This window comes from Haliotis rufescens, unplaced genomic scaffold (genome assembly GCF_023055435.1).
Source record: "Haliotis rufescens isolate VD_foot unplaced genomic scaffold, xgHalRufe1.0.p SCAF_46, whole genome shotgun sequence".
Classification (NCBI taxonomy): Eukaryota; Metazoa; Mollusca; class Gastropoda; order Lepetellida; family Haliotidae; genus Haliotis; species Haliotis rufescens.
In genome coordinates this window covers 1,885,580-1,901,224 of record NW_025964179.1, presented here as the reverse complement: position 1 = coordinate 1,901,224, position 15,645 = coordinate 1,885,580, and the positions used below count along the sequence as shown (strand labels likewise).

At 43.8% G+C, this 15,645-nt stretch overlaps 1 protein-coding gene across 3 annotated transcripts in view; it reads left to right on the top strand.

Annotated features, from left to right (window-relative positions):
* The window catches only part of LOC124141590 (band 4.1-like protein 5), a 90,786-nt gene that overhangs the window by 58,225 nt on the left and 16,916 nt on the right, over positions 1-15,645 (top strand). For all 3 annotated transcript variants that reach the window (XM_048383206.1, XM_048383207.1, XM_048383205.1), the window contains 8 exons: positions 1,992-2,112; positions 4,045-4,132; positions 4,463-4,551; positions 6,710-6,779; positions 7,612-7,781; positions 8,363-8,802; positions 9,404-9,598; positions 11,447-11,522. In XM_048383206.1, coding sequence (XP_048239163.1) covers positions 1,992-2,112; positions 4,045-4,132; positions 4,463-4,551; positions 6,710-6,779; positions 7,612-7,781; positions 8,363-8,802; positions 9,404-9,598; positions 11,447-11,522 — 1,249 coding nt within the window. The remainder of the gene's footprint in view (positions 1-1,991; positions 2,113-4,044; positions 4,133-4,462; positions 4,552-6,709; positions 6,780-7,611; positions 7,782-8,362; positions 8,803-9,403; positions 9,599-11,446; positions 11,523-15,645) is intronic.

Here is a 15,645-nt window from a genome sequence, read left to right as displayed (position 1 = left end):
TTTGCTGTGGTGTAGTGTTGTGACTGTTTTATGAGACTGGTGTTACCTTGAGTGGGAGGACAGGAAGACTGGGTTGGAGTTTATCAGCTGTATGACATTGTAGTCATTGTCTTCCCCACTGAGTGAGGCTTGTTGTGACGTTGATGAATGGCAGTATTGGGGTAGTTCTGTGTGGGGACAATGTACACCACGGTTAGGAGGACACAGATCTACAGGGAAACACGGCTTGGAGGAAACACTCGGCCTGGAGGAAACACCCGTCTGAGGAAAATACTCTGTATAGTGGGGTTATTTTTATCTGTGTTGTGTACATGTCACAGGTGAATATATGCAGTTGCAAATATACAGAGGGTACAATACATAAGGCTGGTGTACCGATACAGAGGGTACAATACATTAGGCAGGTGTACTGTTGCAGATGGTACAATACATTAGGCAGGTGTACTGTTGCAGAAGGTACAATACATTAGGCAGGTGTACCGATACAGAGGGTACAATACATTAGGCAGGTGTACAGATACAGAGGGTACAATACTTGAGGCAGGTGTACCGATACAGTGGGTACAATACATAAGGCAGTGGTACCGATACAGTGGGTGCCATACATTAGGCAGGTGTACCGAAACAGAGGGTACAATACATTAGGCAGGTGTACCGATACAGAGGGTACAATACATTAGGCAGGTGTACCCATACAGTGGGTACAATACACTAGGCAGGTGTACCGATACAGAAGGTACAATACATTAGGCAGGTGTACCGATACAGAGGGTACAATGCACTAGGCAGGTGTACCGACACAGAGGGTACAATACATTAGGCAGGTGTACCGATACAGAGGGTACAATACATTAGGCAGGTGTACCGATACAGAGGGTACAATACATTAGGCAGGTGTACTGATACAGAGGGTACAATACATTAGGCAGGTGTACCGATACAGAGGGTACAATACATTAGGCAGGTGTACCAATACAGAGTGTACAATACATCAGGCAGGTGTACTGATTCAGAGGGTACAATACATAAGGCTGGTGTACCGATACAGAGGGTACAATACCTAAGGCTGGTGTAATGATACAGAGGGTACAATACATTAGGCAGGTGTACCGATACAGAGGGTACAATACATATGGCTGGTGTACCAATACAGAGGGTACAATACATAAGGCTGGTGTACCGATACAGAGGGTACAATACATTAGGCAGGTGTAATGATACAGAGAGTACAATACAATAGGCAGGTGTACCGATACAGAGGGTACAATACATTAGGCAGGTGTACTGTTGCAGAAGGTGCAATACATTAGGCAGGTGTACCGATACAGAGAGTACAATACACTAGGCAGGTGTACTGTTGCAGAAGGTGCAATACATTAGGCAGGTGTACCAATACAGAGGGTACAATACATTAGGCAGGTGTACCGATACAGAGGGTACAATACATTAGGCAGGGGAACCGATACAGAGGGTACAATACATTAGGCAGGTGTACCGATACAGAGGGTACAATACATTAGGCAGGTGTACCGATACAAAGAGTACAATACATTAGGCAGGTGTACCGATACAGAGTACAATACACTAGGCAGGTGTACCGATACAGAGGGTACAATACATTAGGCAGGTGTACCGATACAGAGGGTACAATACCTAAGGCTGGTGTAATGATACAGTGGGTACAATACATTAGGCAGGTGTACCGATACAGAGGGTACAATACATTAGGCAGGTGTACCGATGCAGAGGGTACAATACATTAGGCAGGTGTACCGATACAGAGGGTACAATACATTAGGCAGGTGTACCGATACAGAGAGTACAATACACTAGGCTGGTTTACCGATACAAAGAGTACAATACATTAGGCAGGTGTACCGATGCAGAAGTTACAATGCTGCTCTACACAAACTGGTACATTGTGTGATACAATACATATGGTGCATTTCTCAGCCAGAGGAGATTACCTACTTAACTGTTTGTTATTTCAGCTGAGCTGGGAGACTACGACCCAGAGGTCCACACCCCAGGGTACATCTCGGAGTTCCGGTTCGTCCCCAACCAGTCCGAGGACATGGAACTAGCCATCCATGAACATTTCAAGAAGTGCGGGTGAGTCGTTACACCGCTGGGTGAATGTCAATTTCACGTGTGATGCTGGCATTGAAAGGAAAACTGAATTACCGTAATATCATCTGTTGTGTCAGTGGACCTGTAATATCATCTGTTGTGTCAGTTGACCTGTAAGGTTCTGTGTGTTGTGTCAGCAGACCTGTAAGACCCTGTGTGTTGTATCAGCAAACCTGTAAGACCCTGTGTGTTGTGTCAGCAGACCCGTAAGACCCTGTGTGTTGTGTCAGGAGACCTTTAAGACCCTGTGTGTTGTGTCAGGAGACCCATAAGATCCTGTGTGTTGTGTCAGGAGACCTGTAAGACCCTGTGCATTGTATCAGGAGACCTGTAAGTTCCTGCGTTGTATCAGGAGACCCGTAAGATCCTGTGTGTTGTATCAGGAGACCTGTAAGACCCTGTGTGTTGTGTAAGGAGACCTGTAAGACCCTGTGCGTTGTATCAGGAGACCGTAAGATCCTGTGTGTTGTGTCAGGAGACCTGTAAGATCCTGTGTGTTGTGTCAGCAGACCTGTAAGATCCTGCCTTGTGTCAGAAGACCTGTAAGGTTCTTTGTTGTGTCAGCAGACCTGTAAGATCCTGTGTGTTTTTTCAGCAGACCTGTAAGACCCTGTGTGTTGTGTCAGTAGACCTGTAAGATCCTGTGTGTTGTGTCAGCAGACCTGTAAGATCCTGTGTGTTGTGTCAGGAGACCTGTAAGATCCTGTGTTGTGTCAGGAGACCCATAAGATCCTGTGTGTTGTGTCAGCAGACCTGTAAGACCCTGTGTGTTGTGTCAGGAGACCCATAAGATCCTGTGTGTTGTGTCAGTAGACCTGTAAAATCCTGTGTGTTGTGTCAGGAGACCCGTAAGACCCTGTGTGTAGTGTCAGTAGACCTGTAAGATCCTGTGTGTTGTGTCAGGAGACCCGTAAGATCCTGTGTGTTGTGTCAGGAGACCCGTAAGATCCTGTGTGTTGTGTCAGCAGACCTGTAAGATCCTGTGTGTTGTGTCAGGAGACCCGTAAGATCCTGTGTGTTGTGTCAGTATACCTGTAAGATCCTGTGTGTTGTGTCAGTAGACCTGTAAGATCCTGTGTGTTGTGTCAGGAGACCCGTAAGATCCTGTGTGTTGTGTCAGGAGACCCATAAGATCCTTTATGTTATGTCAGGAGACCTGTAAGATCCTGTGTGTTGTGTCAGGAGACCCATAAGATCCTGTGTGTTGTGTCAGGAGACCTGTAAGATCCTGTGTGTTGTATCAGGAGACCCGTAAGATCCTGTGTGTTGTGTCAGCAGACCTGTAAGATCCTGTGTTGTGTCAAGAGACCTGTAAGATCCTGTGTGTTGTGTCAGGAGACCTGTAAGATCCTGTGTGTTAGGTCAGGAGACCCGTAAGATCCTGTGTGGTGTGTCAGGAGACCTGTAAGATCCTGTGTTGTGTCAGGAGACCCGTAAGATCCTGTGTGGTGTGTCAGCAGACCTGTAAGATCCTGTGTGTTGTGCCAGGAGACCTGTAAGATCCTGTGTTGTGTCAGGAGACCTGTAAGACCCTGTGTGTTGTGTCAGGAGACCTGTAAGACCCTGTGTGTTGTATCAGGAGACCCGTAAGATCCTGTGTGTTGTGTCAGCAGACCTGTAAGACCCTGTGTGTTGTGTCAGGAGACCCGTAAGATCCTGTGTGTTGTGTCAGTATACCTGTAAGACCCTGTGTGTTGTGTCAGGAGACCCGTAAGATCCTGTGTTGTGTCAGGAGACCTGTAAGATCCTGTGTGTTGTGTCAGGAGACCTGTAAGACCCTGTGTGTTGTGTCAGGAGACCTGTAAGACCCTGTGCGTTGTATCAGGAGACCTGTAAGATCCTGTGTTGTGTCAGGAGACCTGTAAGTTCCTGTGTTGTGTCAGTAGACCTTTAAGATCCTGTGTTGTGTTGCAGGGGGATGACGCCGGCCCAGGCGGAGCTTGCCTACCTGAACAAGGCCAAGTGGCTGGAGATGTATGGCGTGGACATGCACATGGTCATGGTGGGTGTCGACCTTCTCAACCCCGGGGCAGACGTCTCCCTGTAATATGTTTGTTGTCACCGAGTTTCGCAGACAGGAACAGTGGACTGATTTCTCTCAGAGGACCCTGTCCAAACATCGAGTCTGGACCAGCAACAGTTCCAGTTTAAGTTTCGAGTTTCAATTAAATGACTTTGTGGGACAGAAGCAGAATGTATTGTTGGCTTACGTAGTATATCTTGCTCAAGACGTGTTGGTTAGCAGGGAATATCTGATTCCAGAGGTGTCAGTCTACAGAGACTATCTGGCTACTGTAGTATGTAAACTTACTGATTTTTGCTTGTTTTGTAGGGTCGAGATGGCAACGAGTACAGCCTGGGTCTGACTCCAACTGGAGTTCTGGTGTTCGAGGGCAAACAGAAAATTGGTCTCTTCTTCTGGTAAGAAGCAAACATTGAGGATACAAAGCTGTAGCCTATAGTAAAGAGGCGGTTCGTCTTTTACTAATTATATGGGATCTGTATGCAGGAATACTACTGATATGTTCCAGGAATACTTGGTTATTGTGACAGTACTGCTGGGTTATTGTGACAGTACTGCTGGGATATTGTGACAGTACTGCTGGGATATTGTGGGGATACTGCTGGGTTATTGTGACAGTACTGCTGGGATATTGTGGGAATACTGCTGGGTTATTGTGAGAATACTGCTGGGATATTGTGACAGTACTGCTGGGATATTGTGGGGATACTGCTGGGATATTGTGAGAATACTGCTGGGATATTGTGGGAATACTGCTGGGATATTGTGACAGTACTGCTTGGTTATTGTGGGGATATTGGTGGGATACTGTGACAATACTGCTGGGATATTGCGGGAATACTGCTGGGTTATTGCGACAATAATACTGCTGGGATATTGTGGGGATACTGCTGGGTTATTGCGACAGTACTGCTTGGTTATTGTGGGGATACTGGTGGGATACTGTGACAATACTACTGGGATATTTAGGGAATACTGCTGGGTTATTGCGACAATAATACTGCTGGGATATTGTGGGGATACTGCTGGGTTATTGTGACAGTACTGCTTGGTTATTTTGGGGATACTGGTGGCATACTGTGACAATACTGCTGGGATATTGCGGGAATACTGCTGGGTTATTGCGACAATAATACTGCTGGGATATTGTGGGGATACTGCTGGGTTATTGCGACAGTACTGCTTGGTTATTGTGGGGATACTGGTGGGATACTGTGACAATACTGCTGGGATATTGCGGGAATACTGCTGGGTTATTGCGACAATAATACTGCTGGGATATTGTGGGAATACTGCTTAGTTATTGTGACAGTACTGCTTGGTTATTGTGGGGATACTGGTGGGATACTGTGACAATACTGCTTGGTTATTGTGGGGATACTGTGACAATACTGCTTGGTTATTGTGGGGATACTGCTGGGATATTGTAACAGTACTGCTGGGATATTGTGGGGATACTGCTGGGATATTGTGACAATAATACTGCTGGGATATTGTGGGAATACTGATTGGATATTGCGGGAATACTGCAGGGTTATTGCGACAATAATACTGCTGGGATATTGTGACAATAATATTGCTGGGATATTGTGACAGTACTGCTGGTATATTGTGGGGATATTGTGACAATAATACTGCTTGGTGATTGTGACAATGCTGCTGGGATATTGTTGGAATACTGCTGGGTTATTGTGGGGATACTGCTGGGATATTGTGACAATAATACTGCTGGGTTATTGTGGGGATACTGCTTGGATATTGCGGGAATACTGCTGGGTTATTGTGACAATAATACTGCTGGGATATTGTGACAGTACTGCTGGGTTATTGTGGGGATACTGCTGGGATATTGTGACAATAATGACTGCTTGGTTATTGTGACAATGCTGCTAGGATATTGTTGGAATACTGCTGTGTTATTGTGGGGATACTGCTTGGATATTGCGGGAATACTGCTGGGTTTTTGTGACAATAATACTGCTTGGTTATTGTGACAATGCTGCTGGGATATTGTTGGAATACTGCTGGGTTATTGTGGGGATACTGCTTGGATATTGTGACAATAATACTGCTTGGTTATTGTGACAATGCTGCTAGGATATTGTTGGAATACTGCTGGGTTATTGTGGGGATACTGCTTGGATATTGCGGGAATACTGCTGGGTTTTTGTGACAATAATACTGCTGGGATATTGTGACAATACTGCTGGGATATTATGGGAATACTGCTGGGTTATTGTTACAATAATACTGCTGGGATATTGTGACAGTACTGCTGGGTTATTGTGGGGATACTGCTGGGATATAGTGACAATAATACTGCTTGGTTATTGTGACAATGCTGCTAGGATATTGTTGGAATACTGCTGGGATATTGTGGGAATACTGATTGGATATTTTGGGAATACTGCTTAGTTATTGTGACAATACTGCTGGGATATTGTGACAATACTGCTGGGATATTGTGGGAATACTGTTGGGTTATTGTGGGGATACTGCTTGGATATTGTCGGAATACTGCAGTGAGTTTGCTTCATCTAACGTCCTCTCCTCCAGGCCGAAGATGACCAAGCTGGACTTCAAGGGGAAGAAGCTGACACTGGTGGCTGTGGAAGACGATGAAACTGTGAGTGAGGGAGTCATATTTGTCATTAACAAAGTCATGAGATCAGGGTATAGGATAGTCTTGAATGGATCTGGATGTCATGTCCCTCTTTAATGACTAGACTCAGTGTCAGGGAAGGCCAGGTTGAGATGGATCTGTGGATGTGGTGTCCCTCTTTAATGACTAGACTCAGTGTCAGGGAAGGCCAGGTTGAGATGGATCTGTGGATGTCATGTCCCTCTTTAATGACTAGACTCAGTGTCAGGGAAGGCCAGGTTGAGATGGATCTGTGAATGTCATGTCCCTCTTTAATGACTAGACTCAGTGTCAGGGAAGGCCAGGTTGGGATGGATCTGTGGGTGTCATGTCCCTCTTTAATGACTAGACTCAGTGTCAGGGAAGGCCAGGTTGAGATGGATCTGTGGATGTCATGTCCCTCTTTAATGACTAGACTCAGTGTCAGGGAAGGCCAGGTTGAGATGGATCTGTGGATGTCATGTCCCTCTTTAATGACTAGACTCAGTGTCAGGGAAGGCCAGGTTGAGATGGATCTGTGGATGTCATGTCCCTCTTTAATGACTAGACTCAGTGTCAGGGAAGGCCAGGTTGAGATGGATCTGTGGATGTCATGTCCCTCTTTAATGACTAGACTCAGTGTCAGGGAAGGCCAGGTTGAGATGGATCTGTGGATGTCATGTCCCTCTTTAATGACTAGACTCATTGTCAGGGAAGGCCAGGTTGAGATGGATCTGTTGGTGTCATGTCCCTCTTTAATGACTAGACTCAGTGTCAGGGAAGGCCAGGTTGGGATGGACCTCTTTGATGGCTGTATAACGATCATGGACTGTTGCAGGGTGCAAGTCAGGACCATGTGTTCGTGTTCCGGCTGGCGAGCGACAAGGCATGCAAGCACCTGTGGAAGTGTGCAGTAGAACACCACGCTTTCTTCCGACTGAAGGGCCCTGTCAAGGAGGGCAACGCTAGACAGAATTTCTTCAGACTCGGGTCAAGGTTCAGATACAGGTGAGACTTGTTTTGTGTTTGGATGAAGTCAGGAGACTCATATTGTCACGATCATCAAATAAAACCTGACGCGAGACTGATAAGACAACATGTACCCGAGTCATTCTGCAACAACAAATTCATCTTGCCAACATGTTTCAATCTGCCATTGTAAAAGAATTTGAAAATTGATAGATAGCTGTTAGATTGACCCGAGGTTAACTTGTGATGTGTCAGGTGACTTTCATTGACTCTTAAACAATGGGCAGCTCCTTGCTTATGAGGCGTTATAGAAGCTTTAGTTCTGGTGATATTGAATGAACAACTGTGACTGGAATAAGGACCTACAACATAATTCCGATAAACCAATCGAGGGTGTGTTGAAGGTCAAGGTTGTTGGACAAGAGGTGTTTAACTTTATTCATTAATAAGAGTTAAATTTGTTTTACATGTCTATTCTGTGTTTGCACTGCCAGGCTGAAGGAAGAGAGTATCTCTGCCACGTTTGGATGTGATGGTTCGGCTGACCGAAATCTATGGGGATAGTTTGTATGTGTGTCAAGAGTTCTCCATCAGTGTTTCAAGGTCACTTTTCCTTTCAGTGGTCGAACGGAGTACCAGACAGCCACTGTGAGTCGAGCTCGCCGCAGCGTCCGATTCGAACGTAAACCTAGTCACCGCTACTCCCGCAGGGCAACTTTCGAGCGAGCAGAACGGGAAGAGAAGATGAAACTGGCTCAAGAGAGAGCCGACAGGAAGAAAGCAGCGCAACAAAGCCGGGAAGCTATCCGGGGGGAGAAGAAGGAAACAACAATCGATGAACCCAAAGTAACAACAGCGGTGCTGTCTCCTGCTGCTGCTGCTGCACCGACTGTGACAGTCGACGTTGCCGACGGCCCGGCCAACACCTCAGCTCTCGACAGATTAGACACCTTGATCAAAGGAACGGCAGCAGACACTTCAATGAACTCTCTCAACAGGAAACCTAAATCTCCACGACCATCAACCAGTTCTTCAGCGGGCAATAATGTTTCCATACAAGGTTTGTTCAATTTGGGAATATTAACACTAGCAATGTCCTCAGGCAAGACCCAGGCTTAAGGTCAGTTTAATGTTAATATAGTATGTGGTCTTGATTTGCAGACAAGCCTGACTTTCCCACTAGTTTTTGTAATTATTGCAAATACCCTACCTCTATTCATCAGTCCTGTATTTTGGCCTTCATCACACTATAAAAGTCTTCAGAGATTCAACAGAAGTACTCTTCACAGTCAACCATCCATAATATGTTGTGCAAGTAATAGTATCTCATCACCTGCACCTAATGCACATGCACGAGGCAGGAAAACCTCCCTTTCCAGTGTGTCAACAACAAACACAATTACCAACTTCACAGAGAACATTACTTTGGGAGTCATGCTATAATTAAGATCTTCGGGTCAGTTTGATGTCAATATCCAATGTCATTCTGATTCATAGACATGCTGGACTTCCCCATCAATGTTATGTTGAGGATTTCATTGTAAGATCTGCCACAGATAAGATTATGCTGTACATCTGAGAATATATTTTCTGGGAATCCTGGCAAGGTCCATCTGTACAAACATGGATGCCAAGCTCATGTTGATGTGAATCTGTTACAGAGGCATCTGAGTTCGCGATGGCACGGATGAAGGTGTTGGACGATACGGCGCCGGTGGTGCACAAACCGAAGCCAGATGTGAACACATTTAAGAACAACCAGGTCAAGTTTGCAGGAAGCAGCACAGCCACCATCCCCCCCGACCAGATGAAGTGCAACATCTTCAAGGCAAGGATGGAAGAAGACTTGAAGAAAGGTGGGAGGAGATTAGGAGTGTCTTAGATGTGATTGTCAGCTGGGAGGAGTGGCTTAGATCTGATTGTCAGCTGGGAGGAGTGGCTTAGATCGGATTGTCAGCTGGGAGGAGCGGCTTAGATCTGATTGTCAGCTGGGAGGAGTGGCTTAGATGTGATTGTCAGCTGGGAAGAGTGGCTTAGATCTGATTGTCAGCTGGGAGGAGTGGCTTAGATGTGATTGTCAGCTGGGAGGAGTGTCTTAGATCGGATTGTCAGCTGGGAGGAGTGGCTTAGATCTGATTGTCAGCTGGGAGGAGTGGCTTAGATGTGATTGTCAACTGGGAGGAGTGGCTTAGATGTGATTGTAAGCTGGGAGGAGTGGCTTAGATGTGATTGTCAGCTGGGAGGAGTGGCTTAGATCTGATTGTCAGCTGGGAGGAGTGGCTTAGATCTGATTGTCAGCTGGGAGGAGTGGCTTAGATCTGATTGTCAGCTGGGAGGAGTGGCTTAGATCTGATTGTCAGCTTGGAGGAGTGACTGTCTGATTGTCAGCTGGGAGGAGTGACTTAGATCTGATTGTCAGCTGGGAGGAGTGACTTAGATCTGATTGTCAGCTGGGAGGAGTGGCTTAGATCTGATTGTCAGCTGGGAGGAGTGACTGTCTGATTGTCAGCTTGGAGGAGAGTCTTTGATTTGATTGTAAGGTGGGAAGAGTGGCTTAGATCTGATTGTCAGCTGGAAGGAGAGTCTTTGATTTGATTGTCAGCTTGGAGGAGTGGCTTAGATCTGATTGTCAGCTGGGAGGAGTGACTGTCTGATTGTCAGCTGGGAGGAGTGTCTTAGATCTGATTGTCAGCTGGGAGGAGTGACTTAGATCTGATTGTCAGCTGGGAGGAGTGGCTTAGATCTGATTGTCAGCTGGGAGGAGTGACTGTCTGATTGTCAGCTGGGAGGAGTGACTTAGATCTGATTGTCAGCTGGGAGGAGTGACTTAGATCTGATTGTCAGCTGGGAGGAGTGACTGTCTGATTGTCAGCTGGGAGGAGTGGCTTAGATCTGATTGTCAGCTGGGAGGAGTGACTGTCTGATTGTCAGCTGGGAGGAGTGACTTAGATCTGATTGTCAGCTGGGAGGAGTGGCTTAGATCCGATTGTCAGCTGGGAGGAGTGGCTTAGATCTGATTGTCAGCTGGAAGGAGTGACTTAGATCTGATTGTCAGCTGGAAGGAGTGACTTAGATCTGATTGTCAACTGGGAGGAGAGTCTTTGATTTGATTTTGATTGAAACACACAGGATTAGGTAATGATCATAAAAGGCAATACAGAGTAATAACATGTGGCAGCAGCAGCAGAAGGTAACAGGCCCTTTTACACAAGTCAGGCCAAACTTTGTCACAGTCGAATGTCTTGAATCAGGCATATGCTCCATTTTGAATCCCTTAAACAGTGTTGGAAGCAGGCAGAATAGTCAGTGATTTCAGATAGGTATCCTGTCCGCATTGTGCAAGTGGATAAGTCGCACGTCAGATTGTAGAAGGCCTCGAATTACCATCTTATGAAGATGCAACCAGCCTTCTAGAAACTGTCACCTCATGAAGCAGCTCTAATGAGGTGGTCAGTGCCAGAAGTGAATTGACTACTGTAAACAAGCTCCTCACATTGAGCTGTCTATTATGGGAGGGTGACAAAGGTGTCAAGCACTGGGATGGAGCTTTGACTGTAAACAACTAAGGGAGGTCACTCTATTTTACGAGCAACTCAATTAGCTGCCACTAATAATCAGCAGAAATATACTTATAATATACTCCACCACAAAACAGTATGTGTACTTTAATAGTTTATGCAAGTACCTGTTATTTACATTTTCAGACAACGAAGTGGTTGCGTTGCCGCCGCTGCCAGTGAAGGTTGTGTCTGAGGACGAGGAGGAGGACGAGAAGGAGAGGTATGGCTGGTCTTCTCGCCTGTGTTTTCTCTCATGTCGTATGTTGTATTGTACAAGTTGTAACTGCATGGTAGACATCTTTCATACTGAATGTGTATCTAGTACCACTAGTAGTATCATTTGTATTGTTTGTAGATGTAACTTCATTAATATCATAAGGAAGAGATTTCATGGATGTCAACTCCTTTATTATGTATGTAGCAGGGGGCATGGAGTCATCCCACAGATGACATCCTTACCTTGTGAGCTTGCTGACGGGGTTAACCTCTTTGGTCATGTGGACAAGGCGCCCAACCTCGGATCAGAAGGACCGTGGTTCGAATCCCATCACGGGACTCGGAAATTTTATGGCCGCTACATTGGCGCCCAACGTGGGGCCTTGTCCACATGACCAAAGAGGTTAACCCCGTCAGCAAGCTCACATGGTAAGGATGTCATCTGTGGGATGACTCCACGCCCCCTGCTACATGAGGAACACAAAATTTTGGAGTACGTATTCGACGTAATAAGCGCCCGGGCGCTCTCAAAATTACAAATAGGGGCTCTTATTAGAATATTATTTTGGTGGAAAAAACAGAGTTGAAAGATAAATTTCGTGGTTTATGCTGACAGCCTGAATTGTTTATGTACGACAGATATATTTTTCCAGAATTTAATTGCCCATAATTAAGGGTGCATATAACACACGATTGCATATTATACGCGAATATAAAAGTCTTGTGTACATTGATCAATCGGAAGGGGTGCTAATTGGGATTGTTCACTAGCTAATATGTTAGCAGTTATCGCCATGGGCGCTTATTAGAGCGGGGCGCTTATTACGTCGAATACGGTATATGCTTACTCCTTCATCCGGTGAATGACTAAGGAGTAAGCATATACTCCGAAACGTTGTGTTCCTCATAATAAAGAAGTTGACGTCCATGAATTCTCTTCCTTTTGCGTATCACTTCTAAATGCCTTTCAAAGACTTCATTAATATCATGCATCACATACGAGGTGTGTTTAACATTGGTACACATGCTGCCTGGAGGGTTTCAAGAGCTTCACAAGATTTGTTTATCTGCTGAGAATATTGGTACTTGTAGGAGTTATGATGGCTTTCAAAGGAAATCGTGTTGCCTGCCAGTGTATGACGATCAAGCATCGGTTGATTGCAGTAATGGCTATATACTACTAAAAAGATCTTAAGGAACACCCAATGCCATGACAAGATTAATTATAGTAATATGAAAGAAGCGGGTGTTCTGTAACTTCTTTTGAATCGTAAACAATTGCACTTGTTCAACAAAAAATCTGTTTTGATTTAAATCAGTTTTGTTATAGTTCTTGGGCACATGGGAGGGAAATTATGGTGACGGCAACAAGAACACTATTTACCGGAAACCTTAAAGAGATTTATCGTTTTCATTCTAGTTTTTTAGTTGTTATGTTTGACTGCTTCATATGAAATAAATGTTTCTGTTTTGTATTTCATTTGTTTGTAGATTAATAATGAGATTTCCAGTACCTAGACTCTCCTCACAGTTGCTGACTGCAGCAAAAGTAGATGTAATAGTAATGATATTATTAATAGTCCATGTATAATGCTTACCTCCATGCATGATGACGAAAGCTGTCGTCAATTAGAAATTGCTGTAATTTTTCTGACTGCAGCATAAAATAGCTGTAATTGTGCGGCTTTGCAAGTATCAAAGTATGTCACAATATTCATTCGTTCATCATATATAGACTTTCTGTAAAAGATTTTCTCATCATTTTTCTATTCCCTTAACATTTTGAGGGCTAGATAACTAGTTCTACGTTTATGCCTGGCTTATTTTGCCTGTTTGTAACAATGATGAGAACTTGCCTACTTGAGACACACCCTACAGAATATAGAACACGATCATGTTGTCATGTTATTGAGTAACTTTCTGGTACTTGATTCCGACTTACTGTGTTTTGAGTCATGCCTGCGCCTTCTCAAATACTAGTTTACCAATCAATTCAAGACATCCAAATGTATTATACATAATCATACAGTAAACTACGGTTATAACGAACTCAAAGGGACCACTCATTTTAGTTTGTTATATCCGCAGTTCATTATAAGAATATATACAGCAAATGGACGGGACTAAAAAGCAGTTCATTATATCCGTCAGTTTGTTATAAGCGTGTTCATTATAAACGAAGTTTACTGTATTTAGTTTTGGAAATGGCTGACAGGATCAGTAAACTAGAACAGTTCAAAGAGGCCTCCCATGAAGCTGACATGCAATGATAAGACTAAACTACTGTTCATGGAGGCTTCATCCTTGACTCTCTTCATCAATTTAGCCTGTCAGGAGGTGATCCGCACAGCTTGAATAAGGAAATAATACAGTGCTACTTTCATTTGTAGATTATGTTGTGCTCAAAAGAAGTTAAAGGACACCCGACTTTTTCATTGGACTACAGTTAATCCATGTCATGACATATGAACAATAGTCATATGAGAAAATTGGGTGTTCTTTAACTTTTTTTGGTAGTGTATGTTAGAGATAAACATTTTTCATGCTACTTTGACAGTTTAAGCTTTCTCTTGATGTGTTCTTTGTGTGTTGGTAACTTCCAGTTAACTTTGTGAGAGGGTAGTAGCCTCACACACACAGGATGTCAACTGTATCAAGCGTTTCTTGCATTTGTCAGAATTGGCTTATTTGAATATTTGCTTATATAGTGCTTATATATTGCATTTTGATTTGTGTAGGAAGTTGTTATTTTGTTGTAATTTTTCAAAGTATTTGTTTACAAGAAATAACTTAACACTCAGAAATTATTTGTAGCATTTGTGTACCTGTTGTTTGTTTTTCATTGATGTTGTCTCCTGCGTAATATCGTTCTGCTATCAGTACCTTTTCAGCAATGTTTTTTGTTGCGATTATGTCCTTACTTGTGTCATCAGTGTATGTAACGTTTGTCATGTGAACATTTAAGGAACTGACATTTGTAAGAGGCAGGATTTTCAAAATGATAGTTTGTAGAACAAGACTTGCCCAAGCTGTGCTGGATTGTCTCCCTTACAGCAGACTCAAGTCCCAAATTTGCCAAACTCAGAATCCTTGGGTTGTCAGCACCATGGCCATGATGGCTGTGCTTTAAGAAAGTGGTACAAGTCTGCTTCAGGCTTACCTCCCTTGGCAAGCCAGTATGACTGGGAGACAGTTTAAGGCTTACCTCCCTTGGCAAGCTGACACCCAGTATGACTGGAATAGTTTAACTCTTTCAACACCGTAGGCCGGTTATCCGGCCAAGAAGCATCGAGTCCCCAGACACCGCAGGCCGGTTATCCGGCCAAGCCGTAGTCACGTCAAAATAGTACTATATTTTTATGGACCTACCTGTAATATCATTCATTTATTAAATCTATCACATTTCACAATGTCTGAAATACATATTCCATTTCAATTTAACATTTTTTATCGTTAAATTAAAAAATTATTCACTATTTCCCGCGATGTTATTGAAAATAAAATTCTCGGACACACATTTCGACAACCGGTCCACATCGAACACGTCAAAGAGGAAAATAAAGACGTTTTAAACAAATCTTTAAATATATTATACAAAGTAATATATAAAATCAACAAAAATATATCTAAAAGTAATCAAACTTACATCTAAGTTATTATTTTCATCTTTTCGTGCGATCGCGAGTAATGTAAGTCAAATGACATCTCGGCTTTCGTCGCCTTGATTTCTCGGCTCGGACACGATGTTTAATGCAAAAATATATGCATGAAAAATCTTTGTCACAGCTCGTAACCTAGCACCATACATTCACGAAGTTCCATATTTTTAATATATATCGTGATTTCCTGCTCAAAACGTTCAGAATAACACGATTTAACAAAATTCTTTCGCAAACTTCTGTAATTTATCGAACACGAGCTTGGTATCACAGGTGTAATTTGATTGGCTGCCTTAGGTCACGTGCTCAAAATTGACCAATCACGAAACTTGTAGCAGATTTCAGCAAGAAAGCGTCATTAGAAACCAATTTTAATCCAATGAAATCGCTTGTTATAACTACGGAAAAAAACCAGTCGATGTTACGAGCGTGTAGATGAAGGAATAAGCTTTCCAGCGATGTGTCATA